This window comes from Pteropus vampyrus, unplaced genomic scaffold (assembly GCF_000151845.1).
Source record: "Pteropus vampyrus isolate Shadow unplaced genomic scaffold, Pvam_2.0 Scaffold189, whole genome shotgun sequence".
In the NCBI taxonomy this organism is placed as follows: domain Eukaryota; kingdom Metazoa; phylum Chordata; class Mammalia; order Chiroptera; family Pteropodidae; genus Pteropus; species Pteropus vampyrus.
This window is the reverse complement of record NW_011888970.1, coordinates 179,859-206,121: the sequence shown is the minus strand read 5'-3', so window position 1 is coordinate 206,121 and position 26,263 is coordinate 179,859. Positions and strand designations below refer to the sequence as shown.

Here is a 26,263-nt window from a genome sequence, read left to right as displayed (position 1 = left end):
GAGGCTGGACAATTGAGCTTCCGGCGGAAGTGGCGTGTCCCGGGCTCCGGCCCCGCCCCGCCCCATCTGTCAGATTGTGGGCGTGGCTACCGTCCTCGCCAGCGCGTCCCTTGGGGGCGTGTCTAGGAAACGCGGGGCGGGGGCGACGGGCGGTGTCCGTGCAGCGCGGAAGCGGGGCGCCTGGGTCTGCGCACCCCAAAGTCCAAATCTCCCACCACGCCAGTCCTTCATCTTTCAGGTACTAATGCAAAAGTGACTCCTGCTTTGGAGCGGTAGCAACGTTTTACCTTTTCAAAAAAACCCGGAAAACAAAAAACGGCATCTGGAGCGAGGTTTAGGTTTTCTTTTCTTTCCTCTGCCTATGGATATCAAATTGTTCCAGCACCCTTCATGGAAAATACGATTCTTCCTCCATTAACTTACTTTTGCACATCTGTCAAAATCAGTTGGCTGCTTGCGTGGTCTGTTACTGGGTTCCCTGTTCTGCTCCGTGGTCCCGGTGCCTATCCCTTTGCCAACACCACAATCTCAAACGCAGGACCTTTTCAGAAAGCTGTAATATTTAGTAGGGAATTCCTCCAACTTTATCCTTTTTCTTGATGGTTCTAGATATTCTGGCACCCATGCTCTTTCGTATAGATTTTAGAATAAACTTATCTACAAAAGTCCTTCCTGGGATTTTGATAGGAATTACAATAAAACTATAGATCGATTTGGAGAGAATTGACACCTTGACTATGTTGTCTTTCAATTCATGGACATGGTATGCCTCTCCATTTTTTTAGATCTGCGTTTATCTAGGCTGTACTCCCAAGGGATAGGACAGAAAGGAGGGTGTTTGAGGCAAAGGGCACACACTGCAACAGAAATAACACAGCATGTGGCACACTCAAGGAAGTGCTGGAAGGTTTTGCCAGGAGGAAGAGAGCTTCTTCCATGCCAGGCTATTCGGAGCCCTTCAGATCTCAACATCTCATTTGGTAAGTGTCCTATCGTTTCCAAATCACACAAGAGGAAGCAGGCTCAGTGAGGCCAGGAAGCAGTCAGAAAGAGACAGCAACAGAGGCCAGACTGGGTTGCACTCCCTCTGCACCAAGGACAGTGGACTTAGTGCAGGAAGCTATGAATCCCACCACGGAGAGTGCCTGGGCTCCTCTGTCCCCGCCCCGTACGTGGCTGGTGTTTCCAAGGGGAGTACCTTATACCTGGCCAGTGCTCACCAGGCTGCAATCAGTGTTCTCATTAAGGTCAGGCCTGGGCGGCTAAGGCCTCGTAAGCTGGGAATTCCGCTGGCCCAGCAGCAAGTCTGCTGTCTTGGCGGCAACATTTGATACTTAGTACTAGTCTTCTTCTTGCCTGGGACAGCCCCTGCACTGCCCCACCTGCCCGTGGGGAGCTATTGGACAGAGGTGGCAGGAGGCTCAAGTCTGGCTGGTCAGTGATAGGGTCAAGGGTGGGCTTTTGTGTGAATGGATGGGGAAGCCACCAGATCACCTGCTTCTGCTGATGGAGGCTGAGGGCTGGGACGCTATCATGTAAACAGAGGGAGCAAGGGCCCAGCACTGCATTCGGGTTCCTGCATCCAGCCACACTGGAAGTCAGGTCCATTCTGGTCTTTTGAAATCCAATCAATTCTCTCTTGCTTTCTTACTAGCACTGGGCTCCCCATGGCTGCCACCGCAGCAGTTATAACTGGCCCAGAATCTGGGCGCTCCTGGGCCTCTTCTGGGCAGCATACAGACTGATCTGGCTGTAGGGCCCCTGCTGGAAGGGGCCTGACTCCTCTGCCTCTCCTGCTTTGGGCACTTCCCTGGACAAAATCCAGCAATGCCATCCCACTGCTCTCCGATCCTGTTGGCTCTGGGTTCTCGGCCGCACCGGGAGCCCTGACAGAGGCTGGCCCAGCAAGGCCTCCTGAGTACTGACCATGTACCATGGGGCTTGGACTGCAAACCAGGAGGGGCCAGTGTGCAGCCCCTTGGAAGGGGCACGATAGATGGGGGTATGGGCAGGAGTGGCCCCTCTTTTGATGGGAGCAGTTGAGAACCTAAGAAGGACTCAGGTCTGGGGACAGGCAGAGAAGTTAGAAGACTCAGCTGCACCTGCTCCGGGGCTGGGTCCAAGGAGCCGGAGACAGGCACGTCTCCCTCTGCACATGCTGGCCACGTGCCCCACAGGCAGCCCAGCCAGCAGGACGGGCAGGGCTCCAACCCCTTTGTGGGCTGGCTGTGGAGTGGGGTGGGAGGGTGCTGAGGAACCGAAGTACAAAGTCACAAAAACCTCATGTGGTGCACACCCCCTGGCTCTGTAAAACGGCGGCTCTGGGGAACACTGCCTTGGTCCCATAGCTCCGCCTGCGGTTTACAGCCAATCAGCTCTTTTCTTAGCCTGTCCGCTCATAGAAATGGGGAACCCAAGTACCCCGGAGTCAGCCCGCACCGTGGGCCCGGCAGTTGGATCCTGCACAGCCCGAGGGAAATCGCCCATTCTCTTTAAACCTGGGCAAAAAAGCTGGTACACCCTCCAAGAGACATGTCTTTGGTCTGACAGCTGGACTGAGCGGGGTAGGAGCCGATGTCAGAGGCCTCACGGCCGCACAGGCGTGCCTGGGGCTCAGGAACGACGCTGTGGCTCCCTCGGCTTGGCGGATCCGAGACAATATGCCTTTTTGAGAGTGCCCAGACCTGGGCCCCAAGCTTGGTAGTGAGTAGTGACTAGTGACATCTGCAGCCGCCTGTACCCATGGTGGGAAGGGGCACATCACAGCCGACACATGAGCAAACGTGCAGGGGAGAGAAACAGACACGGCGTGTTTATTAGCGCGCAGGAAGGGGCCTCTTCCGCGGACGCTGCTTCTCAGTCTGTGTCAAGAGCAAGTCAACAGTGGAAAATCGTTTTCCTGAGAAGAAGCAAAAAAGTTACCACTTTGCAAACAAACAATGCGATTTTAACAAAAGATAAAAAACACTTTTTCTTTTACAAAGAACAAAATTTCAAGTATTATTCCAAATGCCACGGCAAACCCAACACAGGAGGAAAGGGCAGGGACTGGTGGGAGCAAAGGCCGCTCGGGCCCTACGCGTGCAGGGATTGCTCTGGGGGGTCTAGCGCCTTGGCCACCCATGGCCAGGGCCCTGCAGGGAAGGGATAAATGGAGGCGGGGACAGCCGGGCGGGGCAGCAGGGGCTGGCACTTTGCCCAGGCGGCGGCCCCACTACACGCCTGGGCGGGGCTGTGCACTCGTTCGGGTCTCGGGTTAGCAGTTCTGCGCATTGCATGATTTGTTTTTCATAAACAGAAACACGTTTATTCTTTCAAATACCATACTATCCCCAATTTTAGTCAATTTGTAAATTATAAATTATATTATTTGTGCTACAGTTTGTGGTATTTAAACCTTATTAGAAGATAAGCACCAAACCTATTAAAATAAAAAAATAGACGGCGCCGTGGCTTTCCCGCAGGAAGGCCCTCTGCGCGCCCGCAGGCTGTAAACGCTCGCTCCTTTCCCTTAAACGTTTCCGACAAACTTTTCTTGGAGGGAGATGTCCGTTTTGACCACAGCTGTGGGAAAGGGACATAGAGCAAACCTGCTTGTCACCATCTCAGTGGGAGGGGACAGCTGACGGCTGTTCTTCTTGTCGAAGCGCCTCGGGCAGCCCTGAGCTCAGACACGGTTGTGCAGCCTGCCGGGCTGCTGCGGGCCTCACCAAGAGGGTCTTGCTCCACAAAAGGGAAAGTCACACCCGAGTGCTGGACGCAGGGATCCCCAGTGTCCTCGGGGGGACTGTAAAATGCCCTCAAAATGTTAGTATTCGGTATTTCCTGAAACACATAGTCATTGACCTCTGGACCCCCAAGCCATCTTGGTGCTTCTTCAGATACTTAGTTCTTGAACCTCGTCTGTTCACAGATATGATTGAATTTCCTGCAGGGAGAAAACAGATCACACACGAGGTCATCGGAGGAGCATAAACACGGATGACCTACGAGGGAAAGCGCGTGGGGGCTCACGGCAGCACGTGTCTAACACCACTGAAGAAACGCCACCAAAGGCCGCGCCTTTTCTCCTTTTTAAATTTTAAAATAGAAATCAAACATTTTAGATAATTTTCTTAGAGAAGGAGACTCGAAGCTGCATGTCCTCAGCGTCCCTACGGTGCCACGGGCCCCCTGCAGGGTGGATGGACACGCGTGCTAGGTGCCAGTGCTGCCACCTTCCTGTCCACCAAGAGCAGGGCGCCCGCAGAGGAAGATGGGTTACGCCTTTGCTATCCTCACCCGGGTTTTAACCTAGCAAGTTCAGCCAGTTACTAGTGAAATCTCTCCTCGTACAGTAAAATGTCTTTCCACACACGGTTTGTGCTGGAATAAACAGCAGAGTTTTGTTCCTGTCGTCCCCGGGGGCTGCCTGCACCGGTGTGCTTGCCACCTCCCGCACCGGGGGCTCTCTCCCCATCACGGCTGGCCCGCGAGCGGCGGGCTGTGAGCTGCACGGTCCATTCCGCTCGGGTATTCTCAGTCAACCTGTGCAGTTCACACCCATGTCGTCTGCGGGTCGGCTGTACCTTAATTTGAAAGAGGAAAGGCTGCTTGGGGATTACAGTCGCCTCCACAGCCTCAATCTATGTGACTCATCACATGCTCACCTCACCTAGGGTGTAAACGCAGAGGCGAGCTCACTGCTACGGACGACATCAGTGGCAATGTGGATGTCACTGTGAGGACCCTGTGGAATGCCCAGTGAGCGACCAGTTTAGAGCGATCAGAGATACAGAGACCCGGGAGCACAGTGGCATGCAAATGGGCCCGCGGCTTGGGGAGGAGACTCTTGGTGGCCACAGCCACCGACGTGGAAAATGCTAATGAGTCGCTGGGAATGACAGCTGTGCTCCGGAGCCACGGAGGCAGAAACGCTGCCATGCGAATGTTTCACAAAATGAGGTAGCAGAAGGGCAGGGGTCCAAAGGACAATTCTACTTTGTGTACTATGCGACACTAAAGAAGCTCACAACCAAACCAGTGTATTTCCAAGTAGGTGGTTGACTAGTTAGTTCATGAACATCCCTACCAGCTGACATATCGATTTGGCCAAAACACTTAAAAAAACCTCCTCACTGTCAGGAAAACAAGGGTTTGCCTTTCTGCGGGACCGCCTCGGGTCCCTTCCCCAGCCCTGAGGACCTGCCGCCCGGGCCCGGCGCGGCATGGCACTGTTCCACTCACATGGCGTGGTGCGCCTTCACCTGCGTACGGCAGTTGCGGCCCCAGTAACAGTCCGGACGGGATGTAACAGCCGCTGGGAAGAGAAAACACACGAAGCCTGCATAACGTGCACATCACACGAACATAGCTCAGGAAGTTGAGACCCAAAGAGAAAGTGCAGCTGAAATGCACAGCGTTTTGTCACGTTTTAGAACTAGTTTCAACTGTCCCAAGGTTTCAGAAAAGGAAAAAATGTTGAAAACCCGATTTAGAAAATGAGATTACTGTAGCTGTCTACAGGGTGTTTTCGTGAATCCTGTTTTAGGAACCCACGTCGCGGCAGACAGACCCAGGGTCTGGACTCACACCGGAGAGGTGACAACCCACGTCACGGCCCTCAGGCAGCCATCTGCCCGTTCTTCACCCAGGCTGAAGCAGGGATCTGCTAAGAGCAGGGAGCAAAGGCCCAAACAGAGTGTCTACCACACGAGGCGCCTAGAAGCCGAAGCACACAGAAGCGCGTCGCAGGGTTCCCTCACCTGGCAGCTCGGAGGCAGGAATGTTCTGCCGATACTGGTAGGCCAGCTCTCGGAAGCTTCGCAGGCCGCAGCAGTAACACAGCACGGTGTTCCCCGCGATTCTGGGATCTGGAAGGTACACGGCCTCGTAAGGGCACGGCCAGGCAGCAGACCGACCTCGTGTTTCCCGCGCAGAACAGATGTGGCCTTGCAAACTAGCAGGGACCGGCGCACCGACCCGTGAAGTGGGGGGAGACAGTGGGCGGGACGCTCGGAAACGAGAACAAAAGCAACCTAGATGCCGACGTTTCCTTACAGCAAAATAACGCCGCTTGCATAAAAAATTGTAATATTTTTAAAAATCCAAAAGAGTACTAAAAGGAATGAATGTTATTTTTCTCTTGAGCTGTTTCTGAGTATACCGTGAAAACCAAATGGCACATGGCAAAGAATCTGTAAATCAGACCGCTTACAATTCAACATCACAATGGAAACGCGTACGACGAAGGTGAGGTACTAACAAAATAGTAGAAACGTCCGCAACATAGATGATAATGTGTCGGACCCTGAGAACAAAGATGTCACACAGATCCCCAAAGCCAAACTGCCGATAAATATGGGCCGAAGTCACAGACAAGCAAGTGACCCATAAAACAAAAAGATCTTCAATCTGTTAACATTCAAACACGGGCAGATAAAATGATGATATACACTGTTTGCCTCTTTCATATTCACAAGACCTAAAAGGCAAATGTGGGCTGACGGACTCAGGGAACAATGGCACATCCCTGGGGACTGTTAATATGACAGTCTCAACTGTGTGTACCACACAGGTGGTGGGATTTCCAATGATTTTTACTGTATTCTTCATACTTCCCTATACCATTTACGTTTGCTTTGGGAGCTGTGTTGTTCCCGTAAAAATTGTCAGCTATTAAAAAGAGAAAGGGGTTAAGACTCACGCAGTAGAGCTGGGCGACCACACAGAGCTGTCCCAGCAGAGAACACCCAAGACCCTCACTAGAGTATGTTCATGAGAAAGAAGCAGCTTAGAACAATTCCCAGGAAACTTCTCAAGTCTTTTATAATAATTTATGTGTTAAAAAAATAAAAATCACTTGCCGATTTTTCTACGGCCTCCCTCAATGACAAAATCACATTACTTAATGCACTGGTGTCCCTGGGAGATGGGACACACCTTCACGAGTCACCAACACACTGAATCACAGGCCAACAAGGACCCTGAGGGTTTGGGAACAACCAGCCCCAGGGTCTCAATGCTGCAAATGCTGGCGCCAACATCTCCCTGGCTGTGCCTCCTCCCTCCCCTGTGGCAGAAAAGATCCTGGAATATGTCACGTGAATGCAACCCCAACTTTCAAACACAACCGGAAAGGACCGGGACTTTTCTGTCTGTGTCTGCCAGGGTGGGCAGACGTTTTGAAGCTGTGTACGCGGCAGAGCAGACACAGACACTGCTAAATTGGGGCCGGGTGGGCCGACTGCTTCACGGGGTACAAAGGTGGCATGGGACAGCATCGCCATCCTAGAGAAGAGACAGCAGGTACACCAGGCTTACCAGAGAGCAGGAACACGCCCCTCTGCAGAGCCATGAGGCTTTCGGTCAACACGTTTTTCCACGTCAAACCCCTGGTTGCCAGGTAATTCTGTGATGGGAAACAGAGAGAAAGCTAACCTGGACAGGAGGGCAGAAGGTTCACAAAGGGCCCCTGAAGGCAGGTAAAGCCAAAGCACAGCCAACCTAAGCGTGGTGGTATTTGCAGAGGGATCCAGGGGCTCGCGCTACATGCCTGTATGGGGTCCTGCTCCCAAGACCACGGCTTAGGACGGCCGCGGCAGGCACGTGGGCCAGGACCCCCAGGACCGACACGGGAACACACCCACAAAGCAACACTCAAAGACCCTTGTCCAACGAGCCTGAATAGGCAGGCAAGCTTCAGAATCTTCACTACAGGAGTTAGCCCATGTTCCCTGACTGTGCAAGGGTGTTCCCGGCACAGGAGCGTGAGATGCCAGCCTCGGCCAGGGTGGCCGACGTGCAGTGACAGGCCCAGGAACACACAAGGAGACTGAGGGCCTGGATCTGCGCTCTGCCCCTCAGACGCCTGGAGCTGCTTGGCTTTTGTGCAAACCTACAAGGAGGTGACACCTAACCGGGGTGCAGTGGTGGGCAGGAGCGTGTCACGCAGGTGAGAAGGCCTCAGTCCTGCGTGCAATGCCATATGCAGATAGGCGAGACTGGTGTGCACATTAAACACACTGAGAGGCTAAGAGCCAGGCCAGCTTCCTGCAATGTGGGAAGGAAACAGAGAGGAAGAGAGCCAGAGACGAGTCCCTGGCGGCCCCAGCCCGGCTGTGACCCCTGCTCCCCGCCCCCAGCCCAGAAACCCTCTGCGCGGGGCAAGCAGGAGGCGAGCCACGGGAAGCAGTCCCTGTGGATTCATGGCATGTATTTTGGAATATGGGGAAAAACAGACATATACCAACAGGGGCTAAAAATCAGTGGCAGTGTGAGCCAGACAATGCAGAGTCACAGAGGTCACTGAGAAAGTCCTGGGGAGGCCGCCTCTTGGCCTCGGCCTAACACAGTCTGTGTGGAAAGCGGTACCTTCAGGATGTCGGACTCGTAGTGGTTGTTGCTCAGCACCCCGTCCAGACACCTGTCACCCAGGTTCAGCTCTGTCGGGATGGAGGGAAGCAGCGTTATCCGTTTATAGACATTTTATGAAAGCATCGTTCACCCGACAGTTAGGATAACCAAATTGCCTTCATTATAGAGCCTAGAAAGAATAAAAAGTTCCATGACGATATACAATTTTATATCGAGAACAAGTAAAACGACTTTTGTCGCAGTTCCTCCTGCAATGGCCAGCGCCGAGTCCCCTCACTCCTGCTCTGGGTCATGAAGTCTAAACGCTGTCGCCAGAGCGTGCCTTTTTAGTGGTAGCGTTTCTTGTGCATAAATAAACCCTCCTGACTTTGAACTCAGCATCTCCCTAATTTTTCTGTCATTGCTTGGTTTTGAACTGACACACACTGACACTTTCAAATGCAAAACTTATGCAGTATGTCAGGAAAAGGCAGTTCATTTGTGGTAACGAACAGCTGCCTCCCCCTCCTTGGGCACATGACAGGCCATGCCACCCCGTCACCACCCTCAAGTGCACCAAGAGAACATGCAAAGGCTGAAGCCATTTGGGTGAAGAGCCGGCATTACCACAGAAGGGGGCCAGGCAGCCAAGGCAGCCGGTCCGGGCGCAGCCCCAGTACAGGTGGCAGAAAGGCTGCAGGCAAACAGCACCTGTGGACACAGCACAACCATTAGGCAGGTTACTCAGTGAGAAATCATTTTAAATGGCTGTTAAATAAACGACAAGCTCGATTTTAACAGCAATTCCCAGACTGTAAATTAAAGCGCTGATTTCATACACTGGACTTAAAAGTGACCCATGACAGAATTATTGTGGCCCTCATGTGGGGACAGATGTGAGATGCGGACTCCAGAAAGAGAAGCACCACATCTGGAAAGTCAACGAATGGCAGGGATGGCCTCTTCGGTTGGTGGGAAAAGATGGACGACCGGCCTGGTCGCACAGGGACCACCGATTCTGCGGATGGAAGGCTGAACAGTGCCCTTACTCTGCGCCGTACACGAGCGTCAACGACACTCTGAATCCCGAGCCTGGAGGACACGCAGAAGAGGCTCTGCAGTGGCAGGTGGCTCTGGCGGATGGTACTCACACTGCTGAGGGGCGATGCGGGGGTCCTGCTCGCGCTCCGCCCTGCGGTCGGGCATGGGCTGGAAGCAGCAGGTGCACACGGCGTGGCTTCCCTGCAGGGCGCACACGTAATCCTGGGCTGCAGAACGAACGCACGTCCGGGCCGGCGCGTGTCGGGACACAGGCGGAAAGTGCGAATTAGACCCGCGTCTTGAGGGGCAGCTAGAAAGTACACGTGAGGAGAGACAGACCTACAAGAACACCCAGGGAGAATTCACGCCAAGTTTCCTACACAGCCAGCTGACAGTCTACCATCGAAATGAAGGAATTCTGGTATACTGAAAAACAACCAGTTTTCTTCTGGTTTCTTCTGGGTATAGCAAGATGTCAAAGATCACTTGAAGGCTTTCTACCATTTCTATAAAGGAAGGGCAGACCAAAGAGCACACACCAAAAAAAGAATAAAGGAAGTTCTAGATTTAATCTCAGGATCCTCCAAATAAACAAGTGACAGGCCTGGCAGGCAAGACTGGCTGACCTCACACAGGGAGCAGTGTCCATGAGGCCCAGCCCTGGACACTCAGCATCCACACTTGCTGTAGGCCCTGTCCCGATGGGGACTTTTCACCTGCACTCTGCAAATGACGGAGCCCACCCGGTGAGTGGCAGTCAGGAGGTGACCGAGCACTGCACTGCCGATCCCTGTCCACATGGCCTACAGAAAGTCCCTGAGAAGGCGTGGCACCACGGCAGATAATTAAGAATGTGGCTCTGGGTCATAATCCGGGGTTGGTGGCCCCATGACAGGCTTAGGCCAACAGTGGCTAAGAGGCCGAGTCCCTGTGGGGCCAAGAACTGCAGATTCCCCATGGCCACTTTCCCTTTGTTGATGGCACCTGGGGACCCAGCCACTGGACACGGGCAGCGGGGCAGACAGGGCTTAAGGTGCTCTGGAAACACTGGGGCCCATCACTGAGAAGAGGCCAGTCTCACTGCAGCGGTCCACGTGCGACAGTCATTTTGGTTTTGGCAAGCACCACTGGGGACACCAACTGCGCTGAAACAGTGGGCTGCGGGGGCCGACTGTTAGAATCAGACTGAACCCCTGGGAGGATCCAGACAGAGGCCCACGAGTGGACAATTATCTAATTTATTAGTCCAAAACAGACTGTGACAAGCAACTATGAGAGGTGGTGGCGCCACTCGAGGCAGATGACAGGAGAGCAGAGAAGAGCTGGCAGAAGTGCAAGCCACAGCCCGAGTGGTCACAGTGGAGCGACAGCACGGAGGGTGTGGCCATCTCACCTGTTGCGACACTCACGGATGTCGACGGTGTGTCCCCAGAGGCCTGTGGCGGCCCTTGCTCACCGGGAAGGGGCTGCCCCGCCTGTCTTCGGTAGTCGGGACACTGTCTGCACACAACATATGGCTGGCTGCAAGGGGAGTACACACAGAGCTGGAGCATGAACGCTGTGCTCGCCATGAGGGTGGTAGTGACAGTGCCCCAGCCCTGGTGACAAGACAGGGCCAAGTCCCTGAGCCTAGAGGTGCCTTCTCCACTCGTGGACTTCACCCCCACTTCACGCCTTGGTCTGCGCCATCCGCTGTCGCCCAATGTGTGCGAAGCGGGAGGATGGTACGGCCCCACCTGGCACCCATCAGCGCTCGCCCCGAAACAGCAGGGGTCAGGGAGCTCTGCTCTCTGCCATCACCTAGCTCCCCTTTCCTGTCTGGTGTCCAGTGCCCTGCCCCCTCAGCTGCTCCTGGGGTCCCGAGATGTCTTTTGCCCACCCGTCGCTCTGGTGTGACATCCCCAGGGGGACAGCCGCTCAGTCCCCGCACTGGGCAGGACACGCTCTCGCAGATCTGATGCTGGGAGAGCTGTGTACTTGGCTTCCCCAAGGCACTCAGGACTGTCACCTTGGCCATCCGGGGACTGCCTGCACTTTGTTAAAATCAGAGCGCAATGCACCATGGCCGAACGTTGCTGTCTGCGGGGAGCTTTCCAGGTGGCCAGAAGCCCTGCAGCACCCAGCTTCAGGCACTCAGGCTGAGCTGGCAAACACCGCAGATGGGACAAAGGAACCCACAGGGAAGATGGACAGGGGACTCTTCCTTCATCTCTGTCAGGATACGCGGTCCTGAGCCTGCCACCAACGTGGGAGCCACTGAGGAAGGAAGAACGGGAAGGACCTGACTAGAAAAAAAGCCGGGAAACATTTGACCTGGTGACGTGGGACCGTCACTAGCACCTTCCTGATGGGCACTGACGACACGTGTCGGGAGTCCCTCTAGGCCTCCCGCTCGCTCTCTGACCTGACGGCTCCGCCTGCATTTGCTCGTCTCCAGGGAATAACTGGACACGCAAACTACCAATGCGGGACGTGCGCGGCAGCACTGTTTCTGAGCTCAAAACACTGGAAAATTACAAGATCGTATGTATTGTATAATCCTACCTTTACAAAAATATTTATTTCTAAGTATATCACATCCTACTTCGTTAAAAAAGAAGTATGTATGACAGAGATGGACACACAACAAAACGTTTGCACTTAAGTAATTTTTGGTTTTCTTTTTGCCTAACCGTTATTTGCTAAGTTTTGTGAAAAGAAATGAAGGTAGATTTGGGGGAGTTTGTTGTCTTTTTAAGTATCATGGCCTTGATTCAAAATGCAGACCCCAGACCTCTGAGTCAGGAGGCATTAGCGTCCCACACTGGATGACGCATCTGCCCCACCAGCTGACCACGGCTCTTCTGCAGTGATATCCCCACAAATGAAAATACTGCGACTTACACTAAGACTTTCGGGTCACCAGATAAGCTACAGAGTGCACCAATGTGGGACAAGGGGACCTGTTAAATCGTAACAACTGTCATAGCCAGTGACTCAAAGTGCGCAATGAGAAATTAGCACATAAACGGGTATCGATCGTTGCGCAACCGTTTCATGACAGATGTCAGTCAAATCATTCTGCTGTACACCTTACGCTTACGCTTACATCTCGGTAAACTGGAAAGACACAGAGGAGCAACAGAAAACAGACCGCTCCACGTAAACGGGAATGAAAAGGGTGTGGAGGAAGCAGGACCGCTAACACCTCTCACAGTCCCCCGGGCCTTGGGCTGTCCTCAGCGCCCGCTCCGCCTCGCCACACTCAAGGCCAGTGACATCACAACCCGAAGTCATACACCCAACGCGCCCAGCTTCCCGCCAGGCACAGGCTCACCTAACATCCGAGGACTCGCTGTCCACATCCGACAGCTCCAGCAGGTCCTCTGAACTGCCGTCCTCGTCAGAGAAAGACCTCCTGACCTTGGGCTGCAGCATGTCCTGAGTGATCTTGTTCCTGGCGGCCATGCTCCGCACATCATCCTCGCTGCGACTCTTGTCTGGAATTCAACAAACAGGGCTGTCCTGGCTGGCAGCCCCGGGGATACCGGGCAGTCTCCGGGCGCTGGGCGGCAGCCCCACTTGCCTGGGTGCTGGAGCAGGTACGCCTCCACCAGGTTGTTGAGGATGTGGTTCTTGCAGATCCGCTCTACTGGACAGCGGCACGTGGGGCACAGCGTGGAGCGCTCCATCCAGCCCGAGTAGCAGGCCGCGCAGAAGGTGTGCATGCAGGGCTGCAGGCTGAAGGCAAAGGACAGGCCCTCAGGTTCCCACAGAGTGCCTGCCACCGAGCTGCAGCAGCCCTCTGGCCCCAGGGCACGCGGGCACGGCCTTTGGGACGGGAAGATGCGATTCCAGCAGGGCCCGCGCAGCTGCGGGGCCCACCGTCAGCTGCATCGGCAGCCCCCGCTGGCGCCCGCATCCTCGGCTAACGACCCGCAATGCTGCCTGCCTTCCACATGCCACCTGAGAGGTCCCCATGTTTAGGCATTTGATCTAAGCTACTTTAACTCAGTCCTTGCTAATGAAAGAAACGAGAGGCCATGTGGCAGTTCTGTGTTCCAGGAGGTACAGGAGGGCACGCTGTGACGTCCAGACCACGAGAACCAGAGACGCTGAGTGTGTGAAAAGGCTGCACGGAGGCGACCCCCCGACGGGCTGACGCTTCCCACAGCAGAGCAGGCAGAGCGCCCTCGCGCACCACTCCTGGGGCCTTCCTGCTATGTCAGCCTAACCAGGCACCGTCCCCCTGGGCGCCGTCTGAGCTGGGCCAGGACACCGAGGTCAGACAGGACTGTGCCAACCCGGGCCATTGCCACGTCGGCTTCTATAGCCTGGGTCACCGAGCCAGACTTTCGGCTTGACATACATTCAAATAAAACGACAACGGCCGCGTCTGCGGACTCCACCCAAACGCAACCCAGAGGCCCGCCTCCCGCGGGGCGCGGCGCGTACCTCACACAGTCGTGCAGCAGGTCCTGGCAGATGACGCACGTCAGTGTCTCCTCCATCTTGTCCGGCTTCACGGCCATGGCTCTGCCACCCCCCAGGGCCGTCTGGTTGTCACCGCACTGGTCTGTGATCAGCAGATGCAGGTGCAGGTCGGGCTCCCCGTCTGCAAGAGAAAGGGACGCATTCTGAGCGTCGCAGCCATGGAGGAGACAGGCGCTCGCTCCTTGTGTTTCCAGAACATCTTAACTTTTGGACAGAAGACATGACCCTGGCCAGCGCTCGTATTTTAAGGGTATTTTTAAGAAGGCCCGTAAAGGTCTCACATTCCAGTCTGCTAAAGTTTCGTTTTAGAATAATGACGTAAAAACACACAGTCAGGAGACATGGTCAAGAGACAAAGGTCAGTGGTCAAACAGATTTTGTGCATTGCATCATTTCTGTTCAAACAAAAAACGTGACTTGTATACATGGGAAAGTGCTGGAAAGTACAGACTCTCAGCCATTCTCATGAGCTTAAAACTTTTTTTTCTTCTGCTGGTGTCATCGTCTGTAATGCTCAGGTGTTGCTAATCAAAGGTTTTTATTTTTAATTAAAGAAATACTCGCACACAGTTACAAAGCCTACAAATACTTGAAGGAAATAAACGCAGGCGCCCTCTGCCCCAGTCTGAGGAAACCACTTTTGTGTCTTAGCTGTAGTTTCTCCCGGTACAGACCAGTTTTCTAAGTTGCGATGCTGCGCTCAGGTTGACGTTAGTTCTCATCTCCTGACACGTTAAGGTACAGAAGGACTTTTTCCCCAATTTACTGTAACACGACTGCTGGCTCGGTACACTGCATTTGCGTCATCACGCTAAAGGCTCGTGCCGAGCCAAACGGCGTGCGCTAACTACGTTTTCTTCCTTACACAACTTTTCATTTTGGCCAGCGTTAAAAATGGCTTTGTTTTAATACTCCTTGTGTTCTGAAGTACCTGCTGCTGATTCTTTCCACGCACACCCTCCCGAGCCGATCAACTCAACTTTCCACTCTAAGCACGAAGGACCCCACTGTCCTTCCCCCGGGCCCGCCCCGGGCCTCGGGCTGTCGCGCGGTCACTGTCAACCGCGACTCCCGCGGTCTTCACAGTCTTCTCAGCTTCGTCTTTTAAAGTATAGGTTTTTCTCTGAATCGCCTTTAACGTGAAGGTTCAAACGATCACTTACAGAAAACATGGCTGAGAACTGGTGCCCCAAGTCAGAGCTACAATTCAAGATGCACCGTTCCCAGACCGTCTCCTGAGGGCACAGTCCCGAACCGATGATGCAAACAGGAAAGAAAAGGCCCAATTTCCACTCGGAAAAGGCTGAGGCACCACAGGTGTCAGCCTGGGACGGCCCCCTCGTGCTTCTGGGAGGAGGGCCTGGGGGCAGATCAGACACTGCACTGGGACCCAGGGTGCTCCAAGGACCGAGGGCACAGGGGACCACGGGGACACTGACCTCCTCTTCTCCTCTTCTTAGCTGGCTCTGACTCTTCTTGGTCCTGTGGTTCTGACGGAGGAAAGGGTGCCCCCTCCCTGTCCGGGACAGCTGAAGGGACGCTGGAGAGTTCACCGCTGGCCGACGGCGGACCACACCCTTGAGGGGAGACGCAGGCCCCTCTGGGGACTGTGAGAGACAAACAAGAGGTTCTGATCCATCCCCCTCAGAAGGGGAGAGCGGGGGTGGGCACCCGATTCAAACCAGCGGCAGGGAAGCCGAGACCACCACGTTTTAGAAATGGCCTGTGCCTGCTGGAAACACTCGTCCATTCATCCCTCATGTCCTAAACACGTCTGTGCCCACCGCTGTGCCCGGTGACGCTGGGGGCACACAGCACATTCACAGGGAAAAAGGGGCAGATGTCTGGGCTTGGGACCAGCCCTTGGCCGTCAGTCCACTCCAGGGCCAAACCCCAGTCTAGTTAACCTGTGACACACACTCCTGTTGACACAGTTCATGCAGGGTCCGCCCTCTCAGAAGAGAGGGCAGCAGGCTTCGGACCGCAAGGAGACGAAGGCCAGACAGGGGCTGGGGCTGCTGTGGGAACTGCCTTCCGAGTGTGATGACAGGGAAGAGGAAGTAAGTCCTGGGGACAGTGCTGGCCTACGCCTGCGAGAAGCTGGGGTCACAAACGGAAATGGATTCAACAGAAACGGAAAGGAAACTCTCCCATAACCTTGATCTTAATGAAGGGCTTGTGCATAGCATTACAATGCAGATCTAGTCTATCCAAATGGTATGTATTATTTTGAAAAAGAAATTGGCCTACTGCAGCCAAGAGAAAAAAGTAAGAATTGTTTGGGGAACAGGTTCGCTGGTGTACTGGGGAGAAGAGGCCACTTCCTGGCTGGCTTCTGGCGCTGGTTCTCACCCCGCTATGTGTCGAGGGCTGTCTACGCTCAGGGGGGACTCCCGCTCCAGAATGACGGGGACAACGACGCCCGTGGTGAGAATCAGATGAAACGCACAGAAGCGCTTGGCGCCCCCTGACATTTAGCTGACGCTCAAAAGGAATTAGCTACGGTTATGCTGTGAGCACGCGCACACTGGGGGGTGCAGCAGAAAGATGTCTCCAGGTTTATAAGCTTGGAGCTAACGTGGCAGCCGAACAATCTGCTGACAGTAATATTTTTTGTTTATGCTTTCATTATTTTAATTACACAATATACGGACACATTGCCCTTGTATGGCAGAATAATATCCTACTGTGTGTGTATATGTGCCACATTTTCTTTAGGGACACTTAGGTTGTTTCTATACCTCAACTCCTGTGAATGATGCTGCAGTGAACACGGGAGAGCAGATGTCTCTTTCAGACAGCGATTTCACTTCCTTTTGATAAATGGGACTGCTGGGTCATAAGGTAATTCTATTTTAAATTTTTGAGGAACTTCACGCTGTTTAAATTTTTTGAGGACCTTCACAGCTGCACCGATGTATATCCCACCGACAATAATAAAACGTACCATTTGGATAGACTGCCTATGCCTTATAATACTATAAACAAGGTCTTTATCAAGGTAAAGATTATGCGAGCGTCTCCTTTCCATTTCCATCAAATTCCTCGCCAACACCCTTGCCAACCAACACTTACCTATCGTCTTTTGACAACAGCCACCCTGACAGGTGTGACGTGGTATCTGAGTGTTTGATTTGCATTTCTCTGATGTCTAGTGATGCCGAACATGTTTTCATGCTTATATTGGCCATATGTCCTCTTTGGAAAAATGTCAATTTAGGTCCTTGGCCCAATTGTAAATCAGGTGGGGGGACCTCTTTTTGTCACTGGTTTGGTCCATGCTACCCGTCCCCTCTTCGAGGTGGCGGACAAGACACGCGGCACTCATTGTCCACAGCCTTTTTTGCAATTAAGCAGCACTAATGAGGTTAAGAAGCCCTTCCATGCGTGTCCTGAAAAGGCGCAATGGCACACAGGAATGTTATTTTTCAGACAGCAGGGCTGTCATAGATCTGGGAAAGAGTGAAGGAGGGTGCTTGTAGCACGGTGCTGTTGAGGAGTTAGGCTGGGCAAAGGGCTCTGGACAAGAAAGGCGTGAGCGCTACAAAGCCTGAAGTTGGACAGACAGGAGAGGTAGAGCTGCCTGCGTTCGAAAAGCACGACAGCATCAGCAAGTAAAAAACCAAATTCGCAGAAATGGAAATAGGCTCAAACAGCGTGGGAGAGGACTGCCAGTCTCCTCAAGGCATATCGAGTCCCTGGGTTTACTGCATCTCTTTCCGCAAATCCCACTAGGACAGATATAAAAATAAGGACTAGCTCATAGCAGAGCCGCCAGACTGGCAGATGAGATGGAACAGTCTTCTCAGAGAGATTTCTTTACTGCTGCTGAGCAGTCGATAGAGCCACTTAAAACAAAGGGCCTTTTCACTGAGGCTCTGCTGGTTCCTGCTTCTGAATGTGGTTGTGATGGCTGGAGCTCTGGCAGCCACATTGCAACCACAAGATGAAAAGCAAGAGGACAAAGAGGCAACATGCAAGTAACTGGTGACATCTTACGCTGATGAGCTAGTGCTGGTGGGAGCCAGGTTTTGTTTCTCACATCCAAACACATGCACTGAGATCCAAGAGGTTTTCCATCCATAAAAAAAAATCTGCACACCAGTCCGTAATGTAAGAATGAGAATAAGCATTCTAGGGATAAATAAGAATCATCCCCAAACGAGGTGAATAAAGCTATAAAAGTTTACTGAAGAACATCTAAGAGCTTAATAAACAGAGAACAATACCATTTTTCCTAGGTATTGTAAAAATGTCATTCTCCTCAAATCAAAATCTCAAAAAGTCATTTTTTAAACTTGAAAAGGTTAATTCTAAAGATAACCTGGAAGAAAAATAAGAAAAATTCTAAAGATAATCTGGAAGAAGAAGAGCTATGAAAGTCAACTAAAAAAATTAATACGGATAGTATGATCCAATTTAGGAAACACGAACACGGAGAGTCTATGTTGTAACAACACTACGAGGAAACGGTCACACACACTGCACCTCGATGGCCTGAATTTCTTCCGGTGACCGGGGAGGAAGGTAAAGAATTCATGTCGTAAGGACAAGTGTACGTAAAACTGGTTGTAAATGACACGGTACTCTGGACGAGCCCCGCGACACGAAGCTGAGCGGAAGAAGCCAGCCACAAAAGGCCACGTAACATAGGGTTCCGTGTACACGAAACGTCCAGAACAGGCAAATCCAGACAGAAAGCAGACCGGCGGTTGCCCGGTGAGTTCTATGGCCAGTGAATCACATCCCAGCAAAGCTGGAAAAACACTGCGGTCCACGGCCTCCGCCCATCGGCATCTCTCAGGCCGGGACGAGAATATTTACTCCGACAGAACTCTCCCTGCCGAGAGCCTGAAGCCTGACATGACCTCTAAACTCCTCCTGGCCTCCCTGTCTCTACAACGACATAGGTCGAGACTCGTGAACAAACGGCCACGCAGCCACCACCTGCGTCCCCATCTCACCGGAGCCAGGGGACGGTGCCTGCCCTGCACTGGGCTCCACGGAAGAGGTAGAGGCCGAGGGGAAGAGGTCCGACGTCGACGTTGATGGCTGTGGTTCCTCAAAGCATGCCTGAGAAGTGGGCGCCGGCGGCAGGACCTGGGGATCGTCACTCCGCCCTGCACCTGAGGTATCTTTGGTCACGTGGAACACGTTTTCTTTATTCGCTTCTGTGAGCACAAAGGGAGCAGAAGGGGCCCGTCAGGGCGAGGGTGCAGCGCCGCTGCGGACGATGTGACATTCCAGCAGATCGAAAGGCCTTCCTCGGAAGAATCGACAGCCCGTGATCCGCACTCAGCCCTCTGCTGCACCCGCACTTACCAAAGGGGTCCGGTGTCATGCTCTGCTTCTCATGTAAGGATTCGTAGAGGTATGCCACATCTAAGAAGAAATGGACCAAGTCAGAGCAGCGTTGGCCGTGTACCGATAACATTCACCGGCTTAAAACGAAAGATCCAAAACATCTTAACCAGCTTTAAAACAAATAAGCCTCTGGAAAAATGTCTACAGCCAGGAGGCAGACCAAAGAAAGGCAAGAGGCTGACTAGGTGAAGAATCTATGCCTTCTTGTCGTTTCGAAGTACAGGAGGAGCAGACTCCAGAGCCTTCTGTGCAGCCAGGGGCTGGCTTTGATCGTGCCTCAGACGACCTAGAGAATATGTGCCCCCGCCTTCCTATTTCAGGGGTAACCTTTGAAAGACTCCCCGAAGTCTCCTTGTCCTATATTGTTCTCCCACAAACCCAAACACGGACATCAGAGCTGGAAAAGCCCTAATGGAATCCAGTCTCACCTTTGCTGTCTCCCATAAAGTCTCCAAAAACAGAACGAACGGCGGCCCCAGCCCCCTGTTCCAGGTCTTATTCCCAATGCAGATTCTTCTGCCGGGTCACCGCACGCCCCCTCCCTTCTCGGTTGCCGTTCCGAGGTGCCCGGCTCACGAGCACGGCACTCTTTCTGAGGAATGGCTGGGCCCCGACCGCGGGGGCAACGCTTCCATTCCTCAGCAGACGCCACTCACACCACACCAAGAATCTGCACGACCCGCAAAGGGAGTGTCGCGGACACAAACACTCCTGCAGATAGAGTCTGCGTCAATGACTCCCTTCTGCTGCCGTGGCAGGACCTCCCCACCGCACGGCATGCAGGTGTCCACCCCACAAAGTCCCCTCTCTTACTGTGCTCTGGCTCATTCCTCCTGTACACCACATAGATGACGTCCCCGGTCTCTAGAGGACAAGTCTGCTTCTTAACTAGCTTCAGCTTGTTAATTACTGTTCCATTGGTGCTGTGGAGACAACAAAAATGCAGTTTAACTCCAATAACTTGGAGTTAAAAGTTTCTTTTTCTACCACCGCTAGGAAAGCAGTTCAACATCACCCCTTTGATACCTGCACCCTACGCTCACCGTGGCACGTCTGACAACAGCTGAGATGTGGAAGCGACCTAAGTATCCATCGACAGACGCCTGCATAAAGAAGACGCGGCTCATACACACAATGGAACATTACTCATCCAGAAAAGGAATGACATCCTGCCATTTGTGACAATGCGGATGGACCTAGTGGGCATTATGCTAAGTGAAATGTCAGACAGAGAAAGACAAATACCGTATGATTTCACTTGTATGTAGACTCTAAAAAACAAAACAAACAAAACAGAGGCAGATCATAGATACAGGAAACAGACTGGCAGTTACCAGAGTGTGTGTGTGTGTGTGTGTGTGTGTGTGTGTGTGTGTGTGTGTGTGTGTGTGTGTGTGTGTGTGTGTCGGGGGGAACAGGTGAAGGGGATTAAGCAGCAAAAACTTCCAGTTATAAAACGAAGAAGTCATGGGGATCGAAATTACAGCATAGGGAATACAGTCAATAATACTGTACTAACTTTGTATGGTGACAGATGGTAACCAGATTTATCATGGGGACCTTTTCACAACATATGTGAATATCGAATCACTACGACGTACACTCGAATCTAGTAAGATACTGTATGTCGACTAAACGTCAATAAAAAAGGTACCACCCTGAAAATGATAAAACACTGACAGGAATAACGTAAATATTTAATGAGGTACATACGTAAGTGTTACCTTACAACTGCCTGTTGCCCCCTTAGTGACAGCCCAACCAGTGACCAAACCGTCTTGCGGACAGCTCTAACCTCTCCGCTGTGCCAATGCCTCCTTGTCCTCCACCTGCCCCCGGCGGCCCCGCCCCCGGCCCTGGGCTTGCTTTCCAGCTTCTCTCCTGCTTCCAGCCTCGCTCGGGGCCGCAGACCTGCCGCTTCCTTCGCGGTCGCGACCCGGTTAGCTCGCTCCTCGGTCCTCGAGTGAGCACCGACCCCTCCCCGATGCGGGCTACTGGCGGGAGATGGTGTGGCTCCCGCAGTTGGGAGGTCACTGCAGTCATCAAGGACCACAAGGCTGGGTGGGAGAGGTGCAGGGTGTGGCAGGGACAGACAGGGACCTGAGTCAGATGGGACAGGAAGCACTTCGCTGAGGAGGGACTGGAAACTTCAGTCCCTGAGTGGACTGAGAGCACACACTGTCACTGTCATGTGAAAGCCACCACGGACAGCGCATCATCGAAGGGCTGTGGCCGCGTCCCAGTAAACTTCACTTACAAGAACTGGTGGCACAGCCACGGCGCTGCCCGGTTTGTCCTCACCATCCATTCCACGCTCTTCTGGACTAACACGTCGGATGACACTCCAGGGCTTCGCCCCTCCCATAACTTCTCCTTACCCTCAGGCCACCGTGGGCGTTGGCATCTTCCTGCCCCGGATTGCAGCCCGAGTGCACCCACCACTCTGATCCCCTCCACCCCCCAATACCGCCCCCTCCCCAGGGAATGCAGGAGGCTCCGGAAGCTGGAAAAGGGAGGAACGGATTCTCCCCTAGAGCCTCCAGAAGGAGCCAGGCCTGTGACACTTAGATTTTAGTCCAATGAGAACGGAGTTGAACCTTGGACCTCCAGAACTACAAGATCACAAATCTGCATTGTTTCAAGCCACTAAGTTTGTAGTAATTTGTTACAACAGCTACAGGAAGCCAATGCTGTCGCATAGCCAGGGCAAGAAAGCCAGGACCTGACACGGAAGGGTGGCTGTAGAAGCAACACGGTCACTGTCACAGTGCTCCTAATAAAACCCAATTCCTAGTTTTCTGTCCTTGAAACAGTTACCGAAGACCCTTCGCCACCCAGACTTTACAAAGATAAAAAAATCATCCGGTGGGAAAGGCTACTCTCAACTTACTGCCGGAAGGCCATCTGCCACTTGTACCCGGTTTAAAATAGGCACATTCTAACGCAGCATTCCTTCCTACAAATTTATCCCGAGAAAATAATCAGACATGAATGGCAAGAGTTATGAAGCAGTCACTGCAGTGTCATCTATAAGAAAAGTCCAAACGCTAAATGTCCATCATAAAGGATCTGACAAATAAGTTATTATATAATAATGCAGAAAAAGATGAGATGGATTTAGATGTATTGGCATGTCAAATGCTCCACAGACAGTCAGTGAAAAAAGCAGACACAACAACAGCATACACAGTAAAACCTCAGTAATACAATGTAAATAGATATTGGTGAGTGGGATTTGGGAAAGGTTTTCACTTTCAGGTACTACTTATGTCGTATAAAAGTTAAAAAAAAAGAAAGATGTTTTTGATTTGAGGGAAAGAAGTCTAACTGAAGTAGGTATGCAAAACCCCAAAATTTATCAGTTTCTTAAGTCTTACTTCTGAGATTTTCTTTTTTTTGGCTTTAATTCGAATAATTTGAGAAGGACCATGGACACCCACGTACCACTGAGCACCCCATCCTGGAGACCAGAAAATACACTTCCTGTCTTTTGAGGACCTGGCTAGCTACCGCATTACAGAAAACCAACCCTCATTCCTTCCCCTTGGGCATCGAGTCAGGTTCCTGAAGCTACGAGAGCAAACGGATGTGCAGAAAGAACTTACCTGGTATCTTCCAGGGATACCTGACCGGATTTTTCATCCACTATGATTTTACAGTGATCTCCAGACACCAGTTTATTGCTAGGGAATGAAAGGTCACAACCTAAAACAGAAAGGAGGACACGCTGCATATGACTGGGTCCTGTGCATGACACCGCCCCTTGCTTAACCAAAGCACGTGACTGGAAATTAGGGCCCACACTGTGCGCACCTAAGGAGACAACACCTATTCAAGCAAGGCACAAAAAATGTTTAAAGGATTTAAGTGTTAATGCAAAGCAAAGGGACAGGGACCGTGTCCTGAGCCTTTGTGATTCCCCGTTACCTAGAACACACCCCTTCAACACCTGCAGCTACACATCAACAACTTCTAGGTGACAATTTTATAGTACGTACACATATGCAGCTCATCTAATAAATATTATAGTACTTAAAAAAAAACTAAGGTGTTCAGTTATGTAATTCTTCAGTATCTTAACTTAGTCCTTAATTTCTCCTCAGTGTAACCTAAAGGTTCATAAATCACACAAAACTGAAGCAATGACAAAGAGTCAGGGAATATATATGACTGAATAAATTATCACAGGCACATGTATATGTTTAAGAAAATTTACAACAGAAGGGAGATGCATCTATCGGCAAATACGATCATTATATCCTCATTAAATGCAAGGAGAAAATCTTCAAATACTTTGTTCTTTCAAATCAAAAGAATGAAAGCTTTCGGGTTTTAACATCTAATCACCATTGTGCTTACAATAGGTTTCTGTGCTATAGCTACTAAGGTTTACAGTAGCTACGTTTTTCACAACCCAGAGTGGGAAGCAATGCAAGTGTCCATCAGCTGGTGGTGAATAAACTGTGGTGCATCTAAACACTGCAATGCTACTCGGCGAAGAAAGGAACAAACTACGAAAACAGCAAAAGATGGATCTCAAAAGCATTATTCCAAGAGGAAGGAGCCAGACTCAAAAGACTGTGGTGGAACTCTGTGTGACTCCAAAGGGCCACTAGGGAACTTTCTGGAAAAGTTTTATGACTTGACTACAGTGGTGGTTCCATTTGTCATAGCTCACTCTACAGCTAAAAGGGGTACATTTTACCAAATGTGAACTATGCCTCCATAAACCTTAAGTATTAGAAATCCTACTTGCACAGTCTACATTATGGGAAGTGCTGTTACATTTATCCAAGACAGATTCCGCCTGCGCTTGAGATCTTCCCGTTGCCTTGAGCATAACTGCCAGGACAGTCTCCTCAAAGCCCCAGACCCAGCACTAGCCACGCTGTCCCTAGAGAGGGTTTTTAACGGGCTTCTCCACACCAGAACGCAGCACTCTAATTTGGAACCGATGCTTTGCGCTGAAGTTCTATTCTTGGCACGTGCCCTGCTTATCATTCAGCTGGTTGAACGTGGCTGTGCGCACTCCTGCCTCTCCCCACGGACGGGAGGCCCTTGCGAAGGCGAGGTCCTCACCCCTTCCCACGCGCCAACTCAGCTCTCCCGTCCCCCAAAAGGTCTCGTGTACAGCCGGTGTGTGATCACATTACAACAAACACAATGACGTTTCACAGCTCTTATGGAATGCCTGTATGCCCCCAATCCCTATGTCGAAGCCCTACCTCCCCACGCGACTGTACTTTGAGATGGGGCCTGGGAGGAGGTAATAAAGGTTAAAAGTGATCATCAGGGTGGGGCCCAATGAGACTCACGAGTTCTCTGTCCAGCCTATGAGAAGGCAGCCAGCCGGGAAGGGGGTTCTCACCAGGCTATCGACTGGCACCTTAACTTGGACTTCCCATGACTCCAGAACTGTGAGAAATACATTTCTGTTGTTTAAGCTTCCTGGTCTGTGGTATTTTGTTATGGCAGCCTGAGCAAACTGATACAGCAACCTTTGTGTTTTACCGGAAAGGTTAATACATTCACCCAGGGGACTTCTATTAAGAAGCAAATTAACCTAACAAGGCATCTTTGCTCCTTGTATTAAAGTGTAAAATGATATTATTATAACATTGTGTTACAATAGCAAGGGCTAACGTGAAGTGTTCTAACTCTAACTCAGGCTCCTTCTAAGCACTTTACTCTTCACAGTGACTCTGAGGTGGGTACAAAGGCACAGAAAGATATGTGGCGGTGCCAGATTGGAAACCCAGGCAGTTTGTGTACGGGGCTTCTGCTCATCACCAAACTTCCTATTACATCCGTTAGAGACAATTCATTTTTCAAAAAGTTCCTAATGAAATGTAAGCACTTTCAAAGTTGTAAAAGAAATTACATATACTTGATATTGGGATTTAAGACTGCCAAAAAAATACAAACAAACAAACAAACTAAAAACACTTCAAAATGAAAACAGGTGCTAGTACACCACAAGGAGTAAAATGAAACCAAAAACTTTGCTTTTAAACAAGAATCTTTCTCAATCTCTCTTTTTTAAAGTATATAGAGTGATGATTTATTTTCAAACTAAATATTGGTTTTGGCCTGACCGGTGCACTTCTCTCCCTGAAGGAAAGCTACAAGGGAGGTCAGAATTACCAGATGGTGGCTGAGGACTTGAGAGGCAGGGCGAGGGCACCTTCTCTCATGAGCTGCGTGGCTTCCGCTTTCCGGGTTCATTAAACCAACAAACACGTGAATAGTCTTGGGAGCTGGGATCTGAGATCTTTTTTAAATACGGCCATGGGAGTTATAAATTTCCCTTGAAGCACTGCTTTAGCTGCCTCTCTTAAGTTTTAGTATATTATATTTTCATTTTCATTCATCTTAGGGTATTTTGTAATTTCTGTTGTGATTTCTTCTTTGACCCACTGGCCGTTTGAGTGTGTTATTTAAATGTCCAATTGTCTGTGAATTTTCCTGCGATCCCTTTCTTGCAGATTTCTAATTTTGTCGGACTGAGGTCAGAGAAGATGCTTTGTGCAGCCAAGTTGAAGACTGCATACTGGAGGACAAATCAACGCACCTCCCCCATGAAGTTGTCACCAGGATTAAATGATCCGCAGGAAGCATGCAGCAGCGAGGGCGCACCTCGGGAGCAAACGGCAGCTCTCACCGCAGAGCGCAAGCCGGGGAAAACCGGAGAGCACGGTGCCCCCCGCCCAGGGGCCTCCGCGGCCGGCGGGCCCGGCTCGCCCGGCTCCGGTCCCCAGCCTTGGGTCCCGCCCCTGTCCCCGCCCTCCGTCCGCAGCCCCAGCCCGATCCCCGGTCCCCGCGCCGCACCTCTCCTCCGCCCGATGGTACACTCCGGCTTCCTCAGGAGAACCTGCGGCTCGCCCTCCTCGGCGCCCAGGCGGAGGAGCCGCCCCCAGGGCTGCTGCTGCGGCGGCTGCTGCTCGCCTTCCGCGGGCGGCTCCATCGGACTCGCGTCGGACGCGACCCGGAAACGTCGGGGGAGACCGATCGCAAGGGGAGGCGGCGGCCGGCTGCCCTCCCCGCGTGCCTC

At 51.9% G+C, this 26,263-nt stretch overlaps 1 protein-coding gene and 1 long non-coding RNA gene across 5 annotated transcripts; one reads left to right on the top strand and one right to left on the bottom strand.

The window, feature by feature from the left end:
• The first annotated feature begins 113 nt into the window (after nucleotides 1-113).
• Nucleotides 114-4,642, top strand: LOC111746440. Of its 2 annotated transcripts, none has more exons than XR_002783110.1 (3): nucleotides 114-238; nucleotides 786-980; nucleotides 3,935-4,642. It is a non-coding gene; the product is annotated as an uncharacterized LOC111746440 (long non-coding RNA). The 2 variants fall into 2 exon arrangements; XR_002783111.1 differs by lacking the exon at nucleotides 3,935-4,642 and adding an exon at nucleotides 1,655-2,637.
• CHFR (checkpoint with forkhead and ring finger domains) lies at nucleotides 2,794-26,257 on the bottom strand. 3 transcript variants are annotated; one of them, XM_023537389.1, is made up of 18 exons: nucleotides 26,041-26,257; nucleotides 22,818-22,917; nucleotides 20,026-20,135; nucleotides 19,171-19,230; nucleotides 18,813-19,019; nucleotides 15,288-15,455; nucleotides 13,810-13,969; nucleotides 12,941-13,095; nucleotides 12,692-12,854; nucleotides 10,769-10,896; nucleotides 9,486-9,602; nucleotides 8,962-9,045; nucleotides 8,353-8,423; nucleotides 7,303-7,390; nucleotides 5,745-5,852; nucleotides 5,227-5,299; nucleotides 4,650-4,729; nucleotides 2,794-3,928 (listed from the first exon to the last, which is right to left on the bottom strand). In XM_023537389.1, the coding sequence occupies exons 1-17, from the start codon at nucleotides 26,174-26,176 to the stop codon at nucleotides 4,651-4,653; spliced, it is 2,007 nt and encodes a 668-aa protein (XP_023393157.1). In that variant the 5' UTR covers nucleotides 26,177-26,257; the 3' UTR covers nucleotides 2,794-3,928; nucleotide 4,650. The 3 variants fall into 3 exon arrangements, with proteins under 3 accessions (XP_023393157.1, XP_023393158.1, XP_011369658.1); XM_023537390.1 differs by lacking the exon at nucleotides 26,041-26,257 and adding an exon at nucleotides 20,256-20,315; XM_011371356.2 differs by lacking the exon at nucleotides 4,650-4,729.
• Nucleotides 26,258-26,263: the final 6 nt, after the last annotated feature.

What these genes read in the sequence shown, in the direction of transcription:
- CHFR (XM_023537389.1), bottom strand. Translation starts at nt 26,176, where the DNA reads ATGGAGCCGCCCGCGGAAGGCGAGCAGCAGCCGCCGCAGCAGCAGCCC. An exon ending in GGGCGTGTTCCTGCTCTCTG is followed by an intron (nt 5,853 to 7,302) that starts GTAAGCCTGGTG and finishes TGTACCTTCCAG; the next exon opens with ATCCCAGAATCGCGGGGAAC. An exon ending in TCCTGCCTCCGAGCTGCCAG is followed by an intron (nt 5,300 to 5,744) that starts GTGAGGGAACCC and finishes TTCTCTTCCCAG; the next exon opens with CGGCTGTTACATCCCGTCCG.